Raw genomic sequence first — 22,468 nt, forward strand, 5'->3', positions numbered from 1 at the left:
TGGTAGAGCTTCTCTGTAAAGTGTTTGTAAGAATTTTTTAATAGTAACAAAACATATTTTTCACTAACCTCATTCTCAGAAATGGCTGAACCATTTTTGCTGGAACTTTTCAAAAAGTAAGTAAATAAATTATATATATAAATTATATATAAAAGCCTGAAGTGAACACACAATAAGAAAAATTTTAGCCTGAAGAAAAAGCTTTAGGCAAAGTTATAGGGCTCTGTTTTCAATTACTTATAATAGAATGGAAAAGCGACCCTAATTATACTCATTGCTGCCATCTCTGCCTATAATAGCAATAAATAATGGGATACATATTACTTATGTTTGCAGTGATAATATTCAAGAGTCCTTTCTTGTAATATGTATTGTTAGTCTTAGTTTTCCAGCTTTGTTTTGTGGAGTATTAACCCTTATTTGTTTGCATTTTATCTTCTTTGTGGGAGACATTTTCCATTATGATCTGAAGTGGGATTTCCCTTGCATACTGTTTTTAAGCATTTTTTGACCTAACTGTGTGGGTTTTGGGGGTTTTGAAGCCTTCTTCCATAGAAGGTAATGAGACTGAAAGGTTAAATACATTTATTTTTTTGCTCTCTTTAGGTTCACCGTTTCTCCAGCAATTTCTATAGTGATTTGAATGGCGTCATGACAATTCAAGCTAAACCACTCCAACAGAGGCATACAAGCTTGGCAGACAAGATACAGTAAATATTGCTATGAAAATAGTACACTTTTTTATGCTGTACTTTGTCATTTTGGCCATATAAAATATGCTTTGGGATTTCAAAAATGTAATTTAAAAATGCAGACATCTTTCTGTCAATAATAGATATGACTGAGTTTTAATTTATAAAAGTAACAATTATATTTTTCTAAAAAGTGTGCATTTTGTTTTCTCTCTAGGAATGAACAAGAAGACAAACAACATAGTATAGGCTCCAGTGTTCTCAACTCAGTGCGGACTCGGCGGGGGCGAATTACTGATAACAGTATTCTCTCATCATCTCGGGTACTGCTGGCATCTTCTAGGAAAATGCCAACCCATCGTAGGCTACCATCTCTCACTTCAGACCCACTATGCTCAAAGACTCCTAATGTGTACAGTGATGAAGTCCTTAGGGGCACTAAACTGTGAGTTTTTAGTTTCACTTTCTTCTTCCTTGCTGAACTTGAACAAGAGCATTCATTGTTACAGGGTTTAGTGAAGTATTGTAAAAGATTGCTGAAAGATTCCACACTTCATACAGAAAAACGAAGCATACATAAAGCATGTTCTGAGAGCTGCCGCTGCATTAAGTGTTGTGCTATTTACAGTAACTTAAATGTATTAAGAAATGTTGTCCCCGGTGTATTAGATGGAATATGAAATCTGTTTAATCTGAATCCTACAGGTATACTGGCTTAGATCGCTTGTCCTCTCCACTTGTACATACAGCCCGGAACAAGTTACCACCAATAAACACGGAGACTGTTGAACAGTATCTTTCAGTACCCGGATCACGGCAAGGCTTTGTAAGATGTGCTTGTTAATATTGTTAAAGGACATCAGTAACTTGAACAAAAAAATTCCCCAAACCCACTTGGTATCACTGGTTGAAATTAGTACTTTGGGGAGAGTTGTATTCAATCATATTTTATTGTGATACAAAGCCTTAACATATGTGAGAATTTATAGTTACGTTTTGAAGGGACATTGGGAGATATTTTAGGTCCCAAATGTAGGTTATTTTAAAGATATTTTTCTAAAATTAAATAATTTTTTCTTGAATTTCTAAAGAGCAGATATAAATGAATTTTGTATCTGTGTTTTAGATTTATATATTGCCTTGCAGCGTTTTGTTGCATTGTGCCAGTGCATGAGAAGTAGAAATTGAAATTGACTAAAAGTGAATATAAATAAAAGTGAAACTGATCCATTTTCATTGTCCAAGAAGTATGAAGTACAAGAAAAGAGAAAAATGATGAAAAGTAAATTAGAATTTTGAAATTATTTCAGTTTGAATAATATATTTCCAAAAATTTTTTAAATTATAAATATGGACATACATGAAGAAACCCATAACCTTGATGGTTTTGTATGTTCTTATGCTCCTTTATGAGATGGTGTAGTGGTTGGGGCATTATCCTAGGACTTAGAAGACCCTGGTTCAAATCCCTACTCTGGCAAAGACATCCTGTGTGACTGTGAGCATGTCACTTGCTTTACTGTGCCTCACTTCCTCATCTCTAAAATGGACATAATAGCACTGCTCTATTTCACAGGGGTGTTGTGAGGCTAGATAAGTTAAAGATTGTGAGGAAGCAGCACCTAGCACTTAAGCATCCTTTCGCCTAGTGGAAATTGCAGCCCTAAATTAGGTGCCGAGACTCCCTATACAATGCATGGATCGAGTTAGATGCCTAAAAAGGGATTTACAGAAGTCAGCAAACTGAGCAGGAGCTTCCTAACCTAGTCAGTAGAGATGTTGAGGAGAGGGGTGAGGTCTAAGCATTGCCCCTCAAAGGATGTTAGGTGCCTAACTCTGTGCTGGGAGGGAGGTGCTTCAGGATTCCTACCTGTAAACTCTTTCCTAGAATTAAGCATTTTAGCCAACTCAGTCCTTTCTCATGAAAAACAGTAGTGGTGGTGGTCCTGCACCCCCACTCCTTCTACTAAAAACTCAATGGTTAGAGGACTCACCTGGGATGCGGAAGACCCTCCTAGCCGTCTTTTATAATAGGTACAGTAGGGTCTAGCATAACCCTCTCAAATTATGTAGAACATGAGATAGACACATGTTGTTAACACAGCTATCATTCTTAGTCTTAAACAGAACCTCTTGCAATTACACTTACCCCTCTCCTGCCCTCTCTATAAAACATGTTATCTTAATTTTTAGACACTTGAAATCCAATTGAAAAGCCCAACCTAGTTATTTTAAACACTCTTAACTCAAGCCTTTCACTTAATGGAGAATTAGCTCTTTGCTTTTTTTTTCTTTTAATTTAAGCAAAGGTCAAAAGGATTCTTATTTTAGCCATGCCAATATTTGCATTTATTTCAATGCTCAATTTGTTTTTCTCTTTCAGCATAGAGGGCGATATCCTCATAGTAGAGTGTCAAGTGCAGTACCTGACAGTACAGAGCAACGACCACTTAGAGAACGAACTGTCATTATTGATCAGTTTTCAAGACCCAACACAACTAACACATTCAGGGTGGGTTTTTGTGTGATGTTGGGCCAGACATCTATGGAAGGGTGGGACAGAGAGAGATGCAGAAAACCTGCCTCCCCAACACCACCACCATCTTTGTATGACTGCAAAACAGCCTCCCACAGTACCAGACCTTGTGATCTCAGGAGTGAAGGGACTGCTTACTCCTACTCCCTCCAGAGAGCAGGATGTCTAAAAGAGGGTGGGACCACATTCCTGCACCCCATCTACACTGATCTGAAGAGGGGGGTTAGTGTGCTGGGAAGAGAGATCTGCTGCATCCTAATGAGTGAAGCAGATTGCACCACCTCCATATGCAAGACAGATGCCTGTGGAGGCACAATTTCTCTTATACTCCTAGAGCAGTGCAGCTCCACCGCTGCCCTCTGCGCTGGGCTGTGGTGTGAAAGTCACAATCAAATCCTTAATCTGTGAGAGGACCATAATGAACAAAAATATTTCCCCCCTTTTTACAGTCAGATACGCCTCATAAAAGGTCATTGACGCCCATGGATTTTGCTAACCATACCTGGACAGGTCAAGGCTTTTTAACAGGTAAGCAAAACCAAAAGGTTAATTTAAAAAAGAACGCACAGAACGCCTGATGAGGGGGAAATTGGGGGTACCTTGTGTGGGGGAGCACACAGAGCCTCTGACATGGGGGGGGAAGAGGAGAAAGGAGGGCATGGAAGAGGTGGGAATGGTGGGGATAATGGGGACTCTGGTATGGGTGGAGAGGGGAATGGGGAGACACACGGAGCCCCTGGCAGGGAGGAGATTGGAGGAGTTCCTGAAATAGAGGGGAGGGCAGCATGCAGGGAGCTTTTGCGGCAGGGTGGAGGTATGCAAGGAGCCCCTGGTGTGTACAATAAGCTCGGCCTACAGAAGCTGAAGTGTGCAACCCCCTCATTGTAGGTTCTATATAAATGGCAGCAGTGGTGGTGGTTGTTTATAGTTTTTTTCCAGACACTTACTCATAGATGTGTATTGCACATGACATTCCACACTAGATTATAAAATGTCTAAACATACTCCATATAATTATGCTTTTTCATTGGCTGAGGCTGCAAAAGCTTTACACCCAACTTTTGATAGCATTTCTCTGTTTGTCTGTCTATGTAATGCAAAAACTTTTGAACACTGCATCTAATCAATTCCAAAATATCAGGGTCCCTTCTAGGCATCAGTGGCCAGAACCCTATTGGGTTTTTTTTTGGCGGGGGGGCAAATCAGAACATTGAAAGGGAGGATGTGGGGGCACATTGACATGTGAATGACAACACCCAGACAGATAATACTGAGGTGGGAAATGTGGGTGTACACAGAGCCCCTGTCAGGGGAGAATGTGGGACACTGGTATAGGGCAAGAGAGGGAATGGATGGCAATTGGTGGGGGTGGTATAGGGGGAATAGGTGAAAGGTTTGCAAGCAGAGTCCCTGCCAAGGGGGATGGGGAGTATGGGGGGACCCTGGTGTGGGGGGATATTTGGGAGTCCCTCGCATGGGGGGGAGGAGGGAGACAGACCCTTTGGCATAGGGAGATGGGGGGAGGAGTGCATGGGATGGCGTGGGAATGGGGAGACACAGAGCCACTAGCATGGGGGGTAGAAAGGGTAGCCTTTACATGGGAGGAAGGGGAAATTGGGGGCATAAAGAACTGGCAGCGAGAAGATTGGGGGGAGTTGCAGGAAGTCCCTGAAAAAGAGGGGGATGGTATGGTGACACATAAGAAGCTGGAGGTGGGGGGAAATGGAGGGATGCAAGGAGCCCCTGATGTGTGCGATAAGATTGGCTTACATGAGCTACAAAGTGTACAAGTCCCTTATTTATTAATAGCGTATTGAACATAAACAAGTAATTTTAATGTGAAAAAGAAAATGGAAATTTTTTTTAATAATGTTCTTTAAATCAAATATTAAATTAAATCATTGTTGGATTTCAGCTAAGGTCTTTCCTTTGCTGTACCAGCAAAACAAGGAGGTACTGGATATTGGATTCAGTATTAAAACGAATCTTCATATGGGGCTCTCTAACTTCTGGGATAAAGCAGTACTTCTTATGTTAGGTTCCATTCAGCCAATGAAAGTCTGCCATTCCACACATTGAGTATCCATTCTCATTTCTAAGAATTGTAGGTTTTCCTGAATTTTGTGTAATTCTTTAGTTAAAGCATTGTGTAGAGAAACTAATAAAACCAAAAGAATTACTCGGATAAAAAAGGTGACATGTGAGAATACAATCAAGCTAATAAATGTTCTTCTAAAGGAGGCCTACGGAAACAACCCAAATACAGGGTTGATGTGACTTTTGGTTATAGTACACTTACTAAATAATGTTTTTTATTTTCAGGTTCACAACATTACACCAAATCCTTTCAAAGAAATCCATCCACTTCCAGGAAGAGATTTCAAGTAGCCTCTTAATACAACTTGGAAAGAGACAGAAAATCCATGGCACTAATTGGAGGACTACGCTGCTTGGCCTACTAGCTATTGTCACAAGGAATAAGGAAAGAGTATTGCAGCATACTGTATGCTGCTTCATCTTCCAGTCTTGGGCATATGTGTATGGCCTTGTTCTAAAGTAGCATCAGCAGAGATTGGAGCAAAATGAAAGAAAAAGAAAATAAAACCAATGGATTAAATCTAGACTGTAGGAATTTGGTGTCTTTCCAGGGTAAAGATGAGGCCACTGTCTCTTTCACACACATACACTGACTTAGTCCTTCATTTGGGAAGCAACTTCATAGTTCTGCTTCTCTGTTGGCAGAAGCAAGTAACAACCTGCTTAAGTCCCTGTAGCTATATTCTCCTTCCTCTTTCCAGTGTTACAGGCATTTTGTACTGTCCTTGCACTGATTATGTACAAAGTTAATGTCTTTTTAAATAAGAGTTTGTAGTACCCCGTGTTTATTATGCCCTTTCGCTTTTCTAGTCTCGGACTGTTCCTGTTGCTCTCTGTAAAAATTGCCTGTCCCTAGCCTTTCTTCCTTGTTTAATTTATCTTCATCTGAACAGTGATTAGAGAGCTGTATTTCATTCATTATTAGTAATTAAGCTGTTCAGAATGTTAAGTGTTCTGTAGCTCAAATGGAATTGTTCTCAGGAAACAACAGTTGTCTTGTCAGGCTGAATTATTCATTACATTCTCAAGATTTGAACGTGCTCGCTGACCTGTGAATAAGACAGGGCTCACTTACCAAACCAGTTATTATTGAAGTTTTTTAATGACACATACTAATGTGAAACCTAATAAAAATTCCTGTATCTAATCTTGCAGCAGATTTGTTTTAACATTAAAATATTTACTTAATGAACAGAGGCAGCATTTCATACTCCCTGCATCTGTTTAGACCATACAAAAAACCAAAAAGTAACTTAAAAATGTTTGTTGTTCATTATGTGTAGTGCAGTAGTGCCTAGAGGGCACTGCCAAGATCAGGGCTCAAGTGTGTTAGCCCTGTACATATATACAATAGGTGACAGTCCCTGCCCCAGAGAGCCAACAGTCTAAATAGACAAGATAGGCTAAAAATTGGAGGGGAAACAGGAGCACAGAGAAATTTAGTGACTTTCCCAAATCACCCAGCAGGTGAGTAGCAGAGCTGAGAATAGAATCCAGGTCTCCTGAGTCCCAGTCCTGTCCCCTGTTCATTGGACAACATAATTCTTGTCAGCCATGCTTGCTCAGGAAATTGTCATATAGCACTGTGGGTTCTTTGCTTGGCACAGTTCCCAGCACCCAATCTGATTGCTTGTACAAGAGGCAGGTCGATGGTGATTGGGAGTGCTCTGAGGTGTGGTTATCACCCCTGGTTTGGCAATAAGTGGTCTTCAGGTGCTTATCGTGCTCCCAGTATTGATCACATGCCAGTGGTTCTTCTTCGAATGATTGCTCATATCGATTCCAATTAGGTGTGCGTGTGCCACGTGCACAGTTGTTGGAAAGTTTTTCCCCTAGCAGCACCCGTCGGGTCGGCTGTGGAGCCCCCTGGAGTGGCGCCTTCATGGCGTTCAAAATATGACCCTGCTGACCCGGCACCTCCTCAGTTCCTTCTTACTGCCAGTGACAGTCGTTGGAACTGTGGCGTATTGCTCAGCAAGTTCTACCACGTTTCCCCAGCCTCTTTATTTTGTCTCTGTTCTTTATACATTTTAGTTAGTTTAATTTTTAGTTAGTATTAGTTCTTAGCAGTTGGGCTGGGGGGTTTACCCTCTATCCCAACTGCTTTTTCTTGGGAGGGCTTTTATGCGCAAGTCCCAGGGTTCAAGCCCTGCAAGTCCTGCTCCAAGCCGATGCCAACAGGCGACCCCTATGACGTTTGTCTGAAGTGTCTGGGGGAGGCTCACCCCAGAACCAAAAAGGAGTGAGACTTTTGCCTTAAGCAGCTCCTTATGGAGGTGACACTTAAACCTCAGCCTCTGCCGGTGCGGCAGGACCTGGTACCAAGGTCTGTGGTGCGTAGCGCCCTGGTGACAGTGGTGGAAGTGGTACCGCGGATGGACTCTAGTGGAGACCTGTAGCACCGCTGCTCCCCGGTGCCCAAACAGCAGGATCGACCCGGCACCGCTCCCACTCCCCAGTGCAGAAGCAGCACCGGAAGCAAGGGAGGAGCAGTTCTTCGTCCCAGAGGCTCACCCCTCTGGAGTCGGCCAATGGGGCGCATACTCGTGAGGAGCACCCAGTGCCGAAGCCTGCAGAGACGGCACCATTGACCTCGGCCCCGCAAGGGGGACCGTTGAGTCTGGTGGCATTGGATTTCCCAGCCTACATCATTGAGGAAGTGGAGCTGCCATCAACCCCAGACACCTTTGCTGCTGCAAGTAACCTCATTGCCATGACAGCGCCGAGGTCACCTACGATTTGCGCCAAACCTCTGGTACCACATCGTTTGGCACCGTCTCGAGGCAAACCAGCGATGATCCAACGCTTGGTACCACTGATAGAATCGCGGAACCGGTCGGACTCACAGCACCGCTCCAGGTTGCGCCAGCGCTCACCATCGCAATGCTGATCCACATGTCGGTCCCCATCGCGCAGCAGGTCCCGGACCTGGCACCAGTCCCAACACTGCTCAGTGACCCCGCAAAGCTCCAGATCCCAGTACTGCTCCAGATTATGGCATTGCTCCAGGTCACAGCACCACTCCCCAGCGCAGCGCTGTTTGCCGGATCAGCTTTGCTCAGCACCACCCTGGCCCTTGCGGTCCTGATCCTAGTCCTCGGACTGGGATCTAGGTACTCAGGGCGGGTCACCAGTCAGGCACCAGTCAGGCCGTGGATACTCTGTGGTGGGGGCAGGGCCTTGGCCTGCACAGTGGCAGGGACCAGCACTGTGGTCATTCTGGACCCTGTGGGTGTACCACTAGGCCCAGGGCGCCTAGTCTAAATGCTTCTGATTGGCCACCTCTTAACCTAGGGTGCCAGAGGCTTCAGCCAGTCGCCCTGTGCCTAGGGATGCTAAGAAGGCGCCGTGCCTCCCTCTCCCCCCCGAACCAACTCCAACTTTGGTTCCTGAGCCTCGTACAGCCAGCGAGACAGGTTGTCAGGCTCCTGATGAGCAGGAGGGACAGGAGGACCTGGTTCCCCCATTAGCCTCTTCGTCCTCCTCCCCAGACGAGGCTGTTGCAGGCACTTCCATCTCCGGACCACCTCCTATAGTCGCACCCACCAGGACCTCTTGTGCAGGGTGGCACACAACATGAGTCTGAAGGCCGAGGAGGTAGTGGAGTCAGAGGACCCAGTGGTCGACATTTTGGCCCCAAAGGGTCCTTTGAGGGTGGCTCTGCCCCTCATCAAAACTATACAGACCAATGCCAAGACCATCGTCAGACCCTGGCCTCCATCCCTCCCATCTCCAAGGGCGTTGAGAGGAAGTACTTCATGCCTTAAAAGGGGTACGAATACCTCTTTATGCACCCGCAGCCCTGTTCATTGGTGGTTGCGGCTATAAATGAGAGAGAGAGGCGGGGCAGCAAGTCCCAGCTCCCAAGTCCAAAGAAGCCAAATGACTGGACTTGTTCGGACGTAAAGTGTACTCCACAGTGTGCGGCTCCAGCTCAGGATTGCCAACCAGCAGGCAATTCTGAACCAGTATAACTTCAACTCCTGGAACTCAATGCTCAAGTTCAAGGAGCTTGTGCCAACTGAGTCCAGGGAGGAGTTTGGAGCCATAGTAGAGGAGGGCAAGGTGGTGGCACAGACCTCTTTACAGGCCTCACTGGATGTTGTGGACTCGGTGGCGCGCATCTTGTCCTCCGGTATCGCCATGAGGTGCACCTCATGGGTGCAAGCCTTGGGCCTATTGCCCGAGGTTCAACAGACAATGCAAGACCTGCCTTTTGATGGGGGAGGCCTGTTCGCGGAGTAGACTGACTTTCAGTTGCATAGACTCAAGGGTTACTATGAAATCCTTGGGTATGCACAGCCTGACAACCCAATGTAAGCATTTTAAGCCACTACAGCAGCAGCAGCTCTCCTACCCTCCTCGACTGAGGCAGGAATTTTATGGAAGAAGGGGCAAGAACGGCAGAAGGAAGCCTTCCAACCCCACCTCCCCCTTCTGGAAAAGGCCAGGGCCCGACCAAACCATCGTTGGGTTCCAAGCAAGCCTTTTGAAGGGGTGCTTGAGGACGGTGCACCAGACTCATTCCCGGATCCTTCCCCGCCCTTTTTGAATGGTTTGTCCCACGTCTACCATGCTTGGTCCCAAATAACCTCGGACTGCTGGGTCCGGTGGAAGTGGGATACTCCAGTTCTGCTCCTACCCTCCCTCCCACCCCCCTTCTCTGTCCCTCTTCAGGGACCCCTCTCATGAGCAACTCCTTATCCAGGAGGTGCAGGTGCTCCTCACCATAGAAGTGGTGGAGGAGCTTCCTCAGGAGCTAAGGGGCAAGGGATTCTACTCCCAATACTTCCTAATCCCCAAGGCCAAGGGGGATCTCAGACCTATTCTAGACCTGCACGGACTCAACAAATTTAATGGTAAAGTTGATGTTCTTCATGGTCTCTCTGGGCACTATTATTCCTTCCCTGCATCCGGGAAACTGGTATGACACCCTCAACATGAAGAGTCCGTACTTCCACATAGCGATTTGTCCAGCACACAGGCGCTTCCTATACTTTTGTGGTCAACCACAAGCATTACCAATTCACTGCCCTACCATTCAGCCTCTCAACAGCTTCCTGAGTGTTCACCAAGTGCGTGTCAGTTGTGACTGCTTTCCTCCATTGCCAGCAGGTGCAAGTATACCCCTACCTAGACGACTGGCTGCTCAGGGGCTGCACCAGGGCACAGGTGCAGTCCCAAATCCGTTTGGTCAGTTGCATGTTTGAGTAGCTTGGTCTCCTCAACTTGGGGAAGTCGACCTTGGAACCGACCCAGAGAATAGAATTCGTTGTGGCAGTGTTAGACTCGGTTCAGGCGCAAGCCCTTCTGCTGGAGTCCCGATTTTGAGCCATCACAGACATAATTCAAAGCCTCCACCAATTCTCAACCACAACAGCAAGCGGGTGCCTGAGTCTCCTTGGCCAATGGCTTCTTGCACTTACGTGACCCGGCACGCTAGGCTCTGGCTCAGACTGTTGCAGACATGGCTCACCTTGGCCTACCGCCTGGGGTGCAACAGCTTGAATTCATTGGTCACGGTGCCAGGGCAGGTCCTCACGTCCCTTCGCTGGTGGCTTGACCCCCAAGCGGTATGGGGAGGAGTACCCTTCCACAACCCTCAACTTTCCTTGTCCCTGGTTATGGATGCGTCGGCTCTGGGATGGGGGGGGGCATCTGGGGGACCTCCAGACACAAGGCCTGTGGTCGCAGGATGAGCTCTCCCTAAATAGCAACATCAAGGAGCTGAGAGTGGTGCGCCTCGCTTGCCAGGCCTTTTAGGCCCGACTGCAAGGCCAGTGCATAGCAGTCCTAATGGACAACACCACTGCCGTGTTTTACATCAATAAGCAAGGGGGAGCCCGTACTTCTCGCCTATGCCAGGAGGTCCTCTGACTGTGGGAGTTCTGCATAGCCCACTCCATTCACCTGGAAGCATCCTTTCTACCAGGAGTTCAGAACACGCTGGCCGACCGCCTCAGCAGGGCCATCCTTAGGATTTATGGGGCCCTACGCAGTATTATTAAACTGGTGCCCCTATGCCCGATGGCAGCCTGGGCTCACAGCCCAGGGCGCGGGCAACAAGGCAGCAAAGGATACTGAGCAGCCCGGCCTGCCTCATGGCGGTGGAGAATCACAGTTCCCCACAAAGACCCACATACCCTCTCCCTCATGCAGAATGTGTGGCACCAATGCATTCGGCTCTGTGAATATGGCCCCTGCCTAAGGAGTCTCCAGTGCACACTGGGTGTGCGGGAGCCAACCCACTCTTACCTGCTGTCATGGGCGGTGGGTGAAGCTGACGCTTGGGGAGGCTAGCTCCCCAGCCCGCCTCTTCTGCCTGTGGCCTCGCCCATACTCCACCCCCTGCTCTGCTCCAGGCCCTGCCCCCACTCCAGCCAAATCCCTGAATCGAAATGAAGCAAATGACATTTGAAAAAAACACTCTTCTGCAATTTCTTTCTAAAGAAAATGGAGCATGTTTTCCACTGCATGTCAGATGGTGAAGATTGGACATGAAGAAGGTACCTAATTAAAAGCACCATATTTGGGAATAAAAAATGTCAGTCATGGGTTTTTTGATATACCCTGAAGTTTGTCAGAGATTTATTTCCAAAAACTTTGTAGTAAGGGTAAGTCAGCTGAATACAACATTCAATATTATGCAATACATGATGCAGCTCTTCTCTGATTTACGTTTTCTTAATCGGTATTTCTAAGGTGATTTTATATTTTAAATGTACTCTTAAGCCTTCATAAAGTAATCATTCCAGATTACTGCATATTTAAGTCACTGAAACGAAGACATTATTTTAAATTAATCAGTCACAGAGGTTTAGTTTTATAACAATGTTCATTGTTTTAGAAAAAGGGAACACTAATTTATTTTGTGTGATCTCCATAACAATAGACCTGTTTATGAAATTTCACCAACTTTAAAAAATGTGTTTCCAAAGATTTTAGGCATAACAAACGATTTTATATCTTACTAAGATACTGATTTTGCTAGAGGGTTCTCTTAAAACTAGTTCATCAAATAGAAGGGAAGAAAGGGAAACTTATTTGTCCGGCTATCTGGAAGGAAAGGGGCGTTGTCCCTTTAAGGCTCTCTTCAACAGGGGTGTGAAGGGAGAAAGAGGTGGACAGAAAGGACAGGACGACTTTGGAAGCAAGTTTTTTTTTACTATGGTAATTAAAATTAAAATGTGTATTTTAGATATGGATGGGCTTTTGAAGGATTTATTTAAAAAAATATATGTCTGAAGAGTTAAGCATTTAAGGCTAAAGATGAATAGTCAGATTGTGCATCTAAAAATCTATGCAAGGATTTTTTAGAGATGTGATTTTATAATCTTCAGCAACACACTAATGAAATATTTTTAAAGCAAATTTTAAACGAAGGTCCTGTAGACTAACATGTTCTGAGTAAATATTACAGTAACGCACAACTGTTTTTGTCAGTAAATTCAGAAACTGACAGTATATACCTAGGGGTTGGCAAATGCCTGTTAAATGGCTTCATGACTACTTGAATGGCTCTTTAACAGTTTCAGTGTTGTGCTAATAGGCCTGGAAGGTTTTTTCACTTTTAAGTTACTAGATTCCCTTCCCTGGAAGACTCAGGAGGCTGCAGCAGGTAGCTGTGGGAGCCTGCAGGAGGGGGCAGAACAAAAATAGGAAGAGGAGGGACAGTGGACACTAAGACCCAGAGGTACCCCAAATTTTCGGGTGCCCTATGCAGCCACATATGCTGTGTATGCCTAAGGATGGCCCTGCACCTCAGCAGGTCCTTCCGCACACACGAGTGGTCCATCCGGCCAGATATCATACACCTCATTTTCCAAAGGTGGGAGTTTCCCCAGGTTGACCTGTTTTTCCACCCGACACAACAGGAAGTGCCCAATGTTCTGTTCCTTCCAGGGTCACAGCCCAGGCTCCCTCATGGACGCATTCCTGCTACCCTGGAAAGGTTGCCTGCTCTACGCCTTTCCCCAGTTCCCTCTCTTGCACAAGGTCCTGCTCAAGGTCTGCAGGGAGGGGGCAAAGATAATTCTGATAGCTCCAGTGTGGCCTCACCAGCACTGGTACACCACGCTACTGGAGCTGTCAGTGGACGCACCGGTCACGTTCCCTCTCTTCCCCGACTTACTCAGGACCATGGTCACCTCCATCATCCTGACCTACAGTCCCTCCACCTCATGGCTTGGAAGCTTCATGGCAGAACCCCCTGGAACTTCCATGCTTGGAACAAGTAAGGGAGGTCCTCCTTGGCAGCAGGAAGCCCTCTACTAGAGCCATGTATCTGGCGAAGTGGAAGAGATTCTTGTGTTGGTGTGACCAGCATTGCATACCCCCTCTCTAGGCTCCAGTACCTCTGATCTTGGAGTACCTCCTACACCTGAAACATCAAGGCCTGGTAGTGTCCTCCATAAGAGTACACCTCGCTGCTATCTTGGCCTTTCACCCAGGAGCGTCTGGTCAATCTGTCTTCGCCAACCCTATGGTTGGTTGCTTCCTTAAAGGTTTGGACTGCCTACATCCCCAGATCTAACAACCTGTCCCTGCGTGGGACCTTAACCTGGTCCTTTCCAGGCTCCTGGGGCCCCCATTCGAACCACTGGCAACTTGCTCCCTCCTGTACCTGTCTTGGAAGATAGCGTTCCCGGTCGCCATTACATCTGCGAGGAGGGTGTCTGAGGTAAAGGCCCTCACCTCTGATGCACCTTACACAGTTTTCCATAAGGATAAGGTGAAACTCAGGCCATGTCTGGCCTTTCTCCCCAAGGTGATGTCGTACTTCCACACCAGTCAGGACATTTTCCTACCCGTCTTTTACCCTAAGCCTCATGCCAGTAACCAGGAACAGTGGCTTCACTCCTTCGATGTTCAGTGAGAACTAGCTTTCTACATCGAGTACACTAAGCCATTCAGAAAGTTGAACCAGCTGTTCATAGCATTGGCAGACTGGATGAAATGACTCCCAGTTTCATCTCAAGGAATATCCTCCTGGATCATGTCATGCATCCGCACATGCTACGAGCTGGCCAAACTACCAGCCCTGGCTTTTATAGCACACTCCACGAGGGCCCAGGCCTCATCAGTGGCGTTCTGGACCCAAGTCCTTATCCAAGAAATCTGCAGGGCAGCAACTTGGTCCTTGGTGTATATCTTCACCTCTCATTACGCCATTGTCCGGCATGCCAGAGATGACGTGGCTTGCGGCAGAGCGGTGCTGCAATCAGCGTTCTCTTAACTCTGACCCCACCGCCTAGGTAAGGCTTGGGAGTCACTTAATTGGAATCGATATGAGCAATCACTCGAAGAAGAAAAAACGGTTACTCACCTCTCGTAACTGTTGTTCTTTGAGATGTGTTGCTCATATCCATTCCAAACCCACCCACCTTCCCCTCTGTCGGAGTAGCCGGCAAGAAAGAACTGAGGGGGTGCCGGGTCGGCAGGGTCATATATTGAGTGCCATGAAGGCGCCACTCCAGGGGGCCCCACAGCCAAGCTGACGGGTGCTGCTAGGGGAAAAACTTTCCGACGACTGAACACACGACATATACACATCTAATTGGAATCGATATGAGCAACACATCTCGAAGAACAACAGTTACAAGAGGTGAGTAACTGTGTTTTCCCCAACACTCCCAGGTAAGATACTTTTGTACCCATGATCATTTCTTGTGCTCTGATGAAGTCAAATGTCTTGCACTCCTTCCACTGCAGTTTTACCAGAATCTGGCTGTGTTCCTCTGGTCAGCTAGCAGTGTGCTTGATGTAGGGCTTCTTCTTAGTGACGGACTTAGCTAACACACAATAGGTTAACTGTGTTTACAGTTGAGCAGTCGGCATGAAAAGGAAGGGTTAAACACATAGAGTTGTGTTTGAACCAGGAGAGTGCTTCCAGTTCCTGGGAATCAAGTGGTAAATTTGGGGTAGAAGGGTTGGGACACACAGGCCTAGGTGATTGTGAGATAATGCTGGCCCACTCTCTGGATGTGAGTTTGGTGACCCAGGCATCAGCTGTATCCACACTGTAAAATGAGTGGCTTTTACCCATGTCACAGTGTGGAGGTAAAAATCCTAAGGCCATCTTGCATCCTCTAAAGGACAACTAGGCATCCATTTTGTAAGCCCTTCTTGTCCCCTCCTCACTCCGAATTTGGCGACTTTTTATGTTTAGGCGGGAAGAGGAGGTTACTCACCCTGTGCACTAACTGATGTTCTTCGAGATGAGTGTCCTGTGGGTGCTCCACTTCAGGTCAAGGTGCATCCCGGTATCTTCGATCGGAGATTTCTACAGCAGTACCCCTGTGGGCCGTGCATGCGCTGTGCCTGCCTCACTAGCTGTCAGCGTTTGAATAGAGCGTGCACGGCCCGGGCTTCTCAGTTTCTTCTCTACAATGGAGTGCATTCCAGATTCCGAAGTAGAGGGGAGGCGGGCAGGTAGTGGAGCACCCACAAGGCCACGCATCTTGAAGAACATCAGTTACTGCACAGGGTAAGTAACCTCTTCGAGAGAGAGATGTCCCTGTGGGTGCTCCACTTCAGATGACTGAAAAGCAGTATCCCTTAGGATGGTTGGGACTTTGGATCAGGTAAGAAGGCTGTTGACAAGACAGCGCTACCCATCTTGGTTTCGTATGTTGCAGTGAGCATGAGAGTGTAGTGCTGCCCAAGGTAGCTGCCTAGCATATGTCAAAAAGCGGGACATTATGGAGAAAGGCAGTGAAGGTGGAGACAGCCCTAGTAGAGTGTGTCCTAATTGATGTAGGAGGGTGTATTTGCCTCAGCTGGTAACAGATGTATGCAGTCAGCAATCCATTTGGAGAGTCTGGGTAGAGAGAGCTTTTTCCTGTGATCACTGAGTAGTAGAGACAAAAAGTTTGGGGGTTTTTCTAAATGGTTTTGTTCTATCCAGGTAAAAGGACAGTGCTGTGCATAAGGTGGAGTTCAATGGACAGGCTGCTAAATTGCCACTGTTTTGTGGTGAGAGGTAATTACTCAGCCTTAATGGGTAGGTCTTGGCTTGGGAAGATTAAGCTGAATTGGGCAGAAGTGCACCGAATGACTAAAGAAGAAACCGGTCTGACCACTATACTAACGAAACATGCTGCTGTTTTTGGAGAGGATCTGGGAAGTATGAAGGGAATCACTGTGACATTGAACATTAAACCTGATAGTCAACCAAAATATCTGAAAGCCTGAACTGTGCCATATGCCATCAGGCCGAAAGTTGAAGCAGACCTGGAGTGCCTGGTCACCAATGGAGTCCTAATACCAGTTACCCATAGCCCATGGGCCACTCCTATCATTCCAATAGTGAAGAAAGATGGCTCCCTCCAGATTTGTGGTGATTTTAAAGTCACTGTCAACCCGGTGTTGTGTGCAGAGCAATACCCGCTTCCCCGCATCGATGACCTCTTCGCGGGCCTAAAAAGGGAGGGGGACAAAAGTTCAGTAAGATGGATCTGAGTCAAGCGTATTTACAGATGCATGTTGATAAAAAGTCCCAAGAGCTGTTGACTATTGTGACTCATAAGGGGCTTTATCGATACAGTCGCCTACCCTTCAGAATAACATCTGCTCCCGCCCTGTTCCAGAGGGCTATGGACCAGATCTTGTGTGTCTTGCCAGGAGTCCAGTGCTATCTGGACGACACCCTGGTCACTGGAAGGAATGAAGAGGATCACTTAAAGAATTTAGAGGCTACCCTACAAAGACTGGAAGAGTATGGCCTACGAGTCTGCAAAGACAAGTGTGAATTCTTCCAGCCCTCTGTAGAATATTTGGGACACATCATTGATGCTGCGGGTCTTCATAAGGCCCCTGCAAAAGTTAAGGCTATTGTAGAGCCTCCCCACCTCAAAATGTTAGCCAGCTGCACTTGATTCTAGGACTATTGAACTATTATGGAAAGTTCATCTCACAGTTAGCCACACTGCTAAAACCACTTCACGAACTTCTTGGGCAGAACAAGACCTGGAAGTGGACTGAAGCCTGTAATGTTGCATTTAACAAAGCTAAGGATGCATTGCTAAATTCTGAAGTTCTAACGCACTTTGATCCATCCTTACCCCTACAATTGGCCTGCAATGCCTCCCCTTATGGAGTGGGAGCAGTCGTGTCACACATTATGCCTTCGGGAGAAGAGAGACCTATTGCTTTTGCTTCATGCACGCTAAGCAAAGCAGAAACTAACTATGTCCAAATCGAATGTGAGGCATTGGGAATTGTTTTTGGAATTCGGAAGTTTCATCAGTACCTGTTTGTGCGGAAGTTTACTCTTCTTACGGACCATCGACCTCTGACGTCAATTTTTGGACCCTACACAGGCATTCCTCCATTAGCTGCTAGTCGTATGCAATGTTGGGCATTGTTACTTTCAGCGCACACACGAGATCAAATATCGGAAATCCACTCTGCACGGCAATGCAGATGGTCTCTCAAGGTTGCCTTTGCCAGTCAAACATCAAGATACTGCCCAAAAGGAAATCTTCTACTTTGAACACGTAGAGAATACACCCATCACTGCTACTCCGATAAAGAAGGCAACTCGCGTTGACCCAGTATTGTCCCAAGTTATGGACCTGGTGATGCATGGAACATCTCGATGAACCTCTCTGGTCTCACCCGGCCTTCTTACCTATATGTCCAGGAGGACGGAGTTATCGATCCAATCTGGTTGTTTGTTGTGGGGGAGACGTGTCATTTTCCCACCACCACTGATATCAGAGATGTTAGAACAGCTACATTCTGGTCACTGTGGAATAGTGCATATGAAGGAAATTGCACGAAGATATTTTTGGTGGCCTGGATTGGACAGTGCTATTGAAGAGAAGGCAAGAGCTTGTATGTCGTGTCAGGAATGCACCCCAGTGGGGGCGCCCCTACACCCATGTGACTGGCCTGAAAACCTGTGGCAACGTATTCATGTTGACTTCGCTGGCCCCCTTGAAGGAAGCATATTCTTGGTGATGGTAGATGCCCATTCTAAATGGCCAGAAGTCTCTATAATGCAGTCCACTACTGCAGAGAGTACTATCCAAAAACTAGGGGGACTCTTTTTAGTCGTTTCGGTCTGCCAGAACAACTTGTGAGCGACAACGGACCGCAGTTCGTCTCTCAGGAGTTTCAAAATTTTATGAAGGCAAATGGGATACACCACATCACTTCAGCACCATATCATCCATCCACCAATGGATTATCTGAAAGATCTGTGCAGACAATGAAACAAACTTTGAAATCAGCAAGGGGACAACACTCCATTCAAGAGCGTCTGGACACCTTCTTACTTTCCTACAGAAACACACCTCATGCTACGACCAAGGCATCCCCGGCCTTTCTAATGATGGGACGACAGCTGCGCACTTGCTTTGATCTGCTGAAACCTTCTAAACCCAGACAAATTGTGCAACGTCAGCAGCAATATCAAGTCAGCAGATGTGCACCCAGAGCAAAAGACTGAACCTTTAGCTTGGGAGAGCCTGTTTTGGCTTGGAATTGTACTTCCGGAGCTAAATGGGTACCTGCCACAATCATCACTCAAACAGGACCTGTTTCCTACACAGTCCAGACTGCAGAGAATCTCACCTGGTGGTGACATGTAGATCAGCTGTTGCCAGGTCATGCCAGTCCTCAGGACACATCTTCAGTTGAGTTGTCTGACTTCACCTCTTCTGGCGAGACACCGAATCAAAAATCACCTGTTCCTGACTGTTCTCCTCCATTATTGCTGGTGGCTGAGAGATCCCCTTGCCCGGAACAAGCTGATAACACCTCCTCACCTGTTTGCGCTACGAACCCTGAGCCCATTGTCAGGCCTGCGCCCAAGGTACTTTTGGGTGCAACAACACCAGCAGTTTGCCGTAATCTGCCTAGAGACAGACGACCTCCTCAATGGCTGGATCTTTAGCGAGGACGAACCCACAGCTGTGGGGCAACATAATCCCTGGGGTTTAGCTGGGAATGGAGGCAGTCTACTCTCCTTCTCTAGTTTAGTGTTTGTTTTATTTAGGGGATGTTCTTATTAAGGGGGGAGGAATATGTTGTGTATTTGGTTATCGTGGTAACAGCACCTTGTTGTTGCTATGGCAACTGAGATTATTAGGGGATAGCCCAGCCAGTTTTGGCTGGTTTGGTTAGTTCAGTGTGTGAAAATAAATGGCTGCTTTCATGGCTCACAGCTCTCTGTGTCTCAAGTGATTTCTTCCTAAAACTGCTGCTCCCAAGGATATGACACCGAGGGAAGGGCATAGGTGGTCCCATCCAGGGGTTGCCATAGCAATGCAGGTAGCCGCTAGGATAGGGAGACTGTGCTGTAATGCATCTCCCAGTTGCAGGTAATGGAACCTGGGAAGAATATGTGAGGAAAACATGTTCACCGTCCTCCTCGTCGTCGTCTTCTTCATTTGAGAGGCTTGAAGTGGTACGGGAGTACTGTAGAAAGGGTGCTGAAGGTCTCGGTGATAGATTGGTGCCGAGTAATGGAGACTCAGGGGCATCGGACACACTTAAGTCCCCGGGATGTAAAAACTGAGGCGGTGCAGTGAGACCAGGTGCTGAATGGTAAGGTGACTGAAATGGTGCTGGTGCTGCTGTAGATGATGGATAAAGGGGTAAGAGAAGGAAAATTATTCAGTCTGTTAGAGGCTTCCTTCTGGGTTCAATACTGAGTGAGAGCTGGATGGTAAAATACATGAAAATCAGAAATAGCTTCTTTAATAATAATAATAATTAATAATAAAAGAGCTGTTTAATAAAACTGGGACATATTTGCATATACTGTATCTACAAACTATTCACTATGATTGTGGTATATAGAGTTCACACCTACTTTCCTAATGCCCTATGTTTCTTATACATATGTTACGTGTGGGGGGGATTCTGCACCAATGTGGGGGCACAGAATTCATATGGCCTGCATTTTTCTGTGCCCCCCCGTGCAGAAAAATGCAAAAAAAAACCTCTGCCGGGGGACACGCGCCTCTCCCCCGGCAACACATCTGTTTCATAGAATCATAGAATATCAGAGTTGGATGGGACCTCCGGAGGTCATCTAGTCCAACCCCCTGCCCAGAGCAGGACCAATCCCTAACTAAATCATCCCAGCCAGGGCTTTGTCAAGCCTGACCTTAAAAACTTCTAAGGAAGGGGATTCCACCACCTCCCTAGGTAATGCATTCCAGTGTTTCACCACCCTCCTAGTGAAAAAGTTTTTCCTAATATCCAACCTAAATCTCCCCCACTGCAACTTGAGACCATTACTCTTTGTCCTGTCATCTGCTATCTCTGAGAATAGTCTAGATCCATCCTCTTTGGATCCACCTTTCAGGTAGTTTAAAAGCAGCTATCAAATCCCCCCTCATTCTTCTCTTCCGTAGACTAAACAATCCCAGTTCCCTCAGCCTCTCCTCATAAGTCATGTGTTCCAGACCCCTAATCGTTTTTGTTGCCCTTCGCTGGACTCTCTCCAATTTTTCCACATCCTTCTTGTAGTGTGGGGCCCAAAACTGGACACAGTACTCCAGATGAGGCTTCACCAATGTCGAATAGAGGGGAACGATCATGTCCCTCAATCTGCTGGCAATGACCCTACTTACACAGTGCAAAATACCATTGCCCTTCTTGGCAACAAGTGCACACTGTTGACTCATATCCAGCTTCTCGTCCACTGTCACCCCTAGGTCCTTCTCTGCAGAACTGCTGCCTAGCCATTCGGTCCCTAGTCTGTAGCGGTGCATTGGATTCTTCCATCCTAAGTGCAGCACTCTGCACTTGTCCTTGTTGAACCTCATCAGATTTCTTTTGGCCCAATCCTCCAATTTGTCTAGGTCCCTCTGTATCCTATCCCTACCCTCCAGCGTATCTACCACTCCACCCAGTTTAGTGTCATCCGCAAACTTGCTGAGGGTGCAATCCACACCATCTTCCAGATCATTAATGAAGATATTGAACAAAACCTGCCCCAGGACCGACCCTTGGGGCACTCCGCTAGATACTGGCTGCCAACTAGACATGGAGCCATTGATCACTACCCGTTGAGCCCGACAATCTAGCCAACTTTCTACCCACCTTGTAGTGCATCCATCCAGCCCATACTTCTTTAACTTGCTGACAAGAATACTGTGGGAGACTGTGTCAAAAGCTTTGCTAAAGTCAAGGAATAACACGTCCACTGCTTTCCCTTGATCCACAGAACCAGTTATCTCATCATAGAAGGCAATTAAATTAGTCAGGCATGACCTTCCCTTGGTAAATCCAGGCTGACTGTTCCTGATCACTTTCCTCTCGTCTAAGTGCTTCAGAATTGATTCCTTGAAGACATGCTCCATGATTTTTCCGGGGACTGAGGTGAGGCTGACTGGCCCGTAGTTCCCAGGATCCTCCTCCTTTCCTTTTTTAAAGATTGGCATTACATTAGCCTTTTTCCAGTCTTCCGGGACTTCCCCCAATCGCCATGAGTTTTCAAAGATAATGGCCAATGGCTCTGCAGTCACATCCACCAATTCCTTTAGCACTCTCGGATGCAACGCATCCGGCCCCATGGACTTGTGCACGTCCAGCTTTTCTAAATAGTCCTGAACCACTTCTTTCTTCACAGAGGGCTGGCCACCTCCTCCCCATGCTGTGCTGCCCAGTGCAATAATCTGGGAGCTGACCTTGTTCGTGAAGACAGAGGCAAAAAAAGCATTGAGTACATTAGCTTTTTCCGCATCCTCTGTCGCTAGGTTGCCTCCCTCATTCAGTAAGGGGCCCACACTTTCCTTGGTTTTCTTCTTGTTGCCAACATACCTGAAGAACCCTTCTTGTTACTCTTAACATCTCTCGCTAGCTGCAACTCCAGGTGTGATTTAGCCTTCCTGATTTCACTCCAACATGCCCAAGCAATATTTTTATACTCATCCCTGGTCATTTGTCCAATCTTCCGCTTCTTGTAAGCTTCTTTTTTGTGGTTAACATCAGCAAGGATTTCACTGTTAAGCCAAGCTGGTCGCCTGCCATATTTACTATTCTTTCTACACATTGGGATGGTTTCAGTGTGCCTGGAGCAGCCTCAGAGATGGGAGCGGGGTTGGGGGTGCATGCCTGCGTGATCACCGTCGGGGGTGGGTGGGCGGCAGGGCTGATATTATGTGCATGCCAACAAGCGAGAGAG

At 46.7% G+C, this 22,468-nt stretch overlaps 1 protein-coding gene across 4 annotated transcripts in view; it reads left to right on the forward strand.

The window, feature by feature from the left end:
• The window catches only part of FAM149A (family with sequence similarity 149 member A), a 73,022-nt gene extending 66,545 nt beyond the window's left edge, over positions 1-6,477 (forward strand). For all 4 annotated transcript variants that reach the window (XM_074951291.1, XM_074951292.1, XM_074951293.1 and 1 more), the window contains exons 9-14: positions 607-710; positions 910-1,137; positions 1,398-1,518; positions 3,076-3,204; positions 3,678-3,756; positions 5,551-6,477. In XM_074951291.1, coding sequence (XP_074807392.1) covers positions 607-710; positions 910-1,137; positions 1,398-1,518; positions 3,076-3,204; positions 3,678-3,756; positions 5,551-5,624 — 735 coding nt within the window. In that variant the 3' untranslated portion in view covers positions 5,625-6,477. The remainder of the gene's footprint in view (positions 1-606; positions 711-909; positions 1,138-1,397; positions 1,519-3,075; positions 3,205-3,677; positions 3,757-5,550) is intronic.
• The last annotated feature ends 15,991 nt before the right edge of the window (positions 6,478-22,468 follow it).

Source organism: Natator depressus, chromosome 4, assembly GCF_965152275.1.
Source record: "Natator depressus isolate rNatDep1 chromosome 4, rNatDep2.hap1, whole genome shotgun sequence".
Lineage (NCBI taxonomy): Eukaryota > Metazoa > Chordata > Testudines > Cheloniidae > Natator > Natator depressus.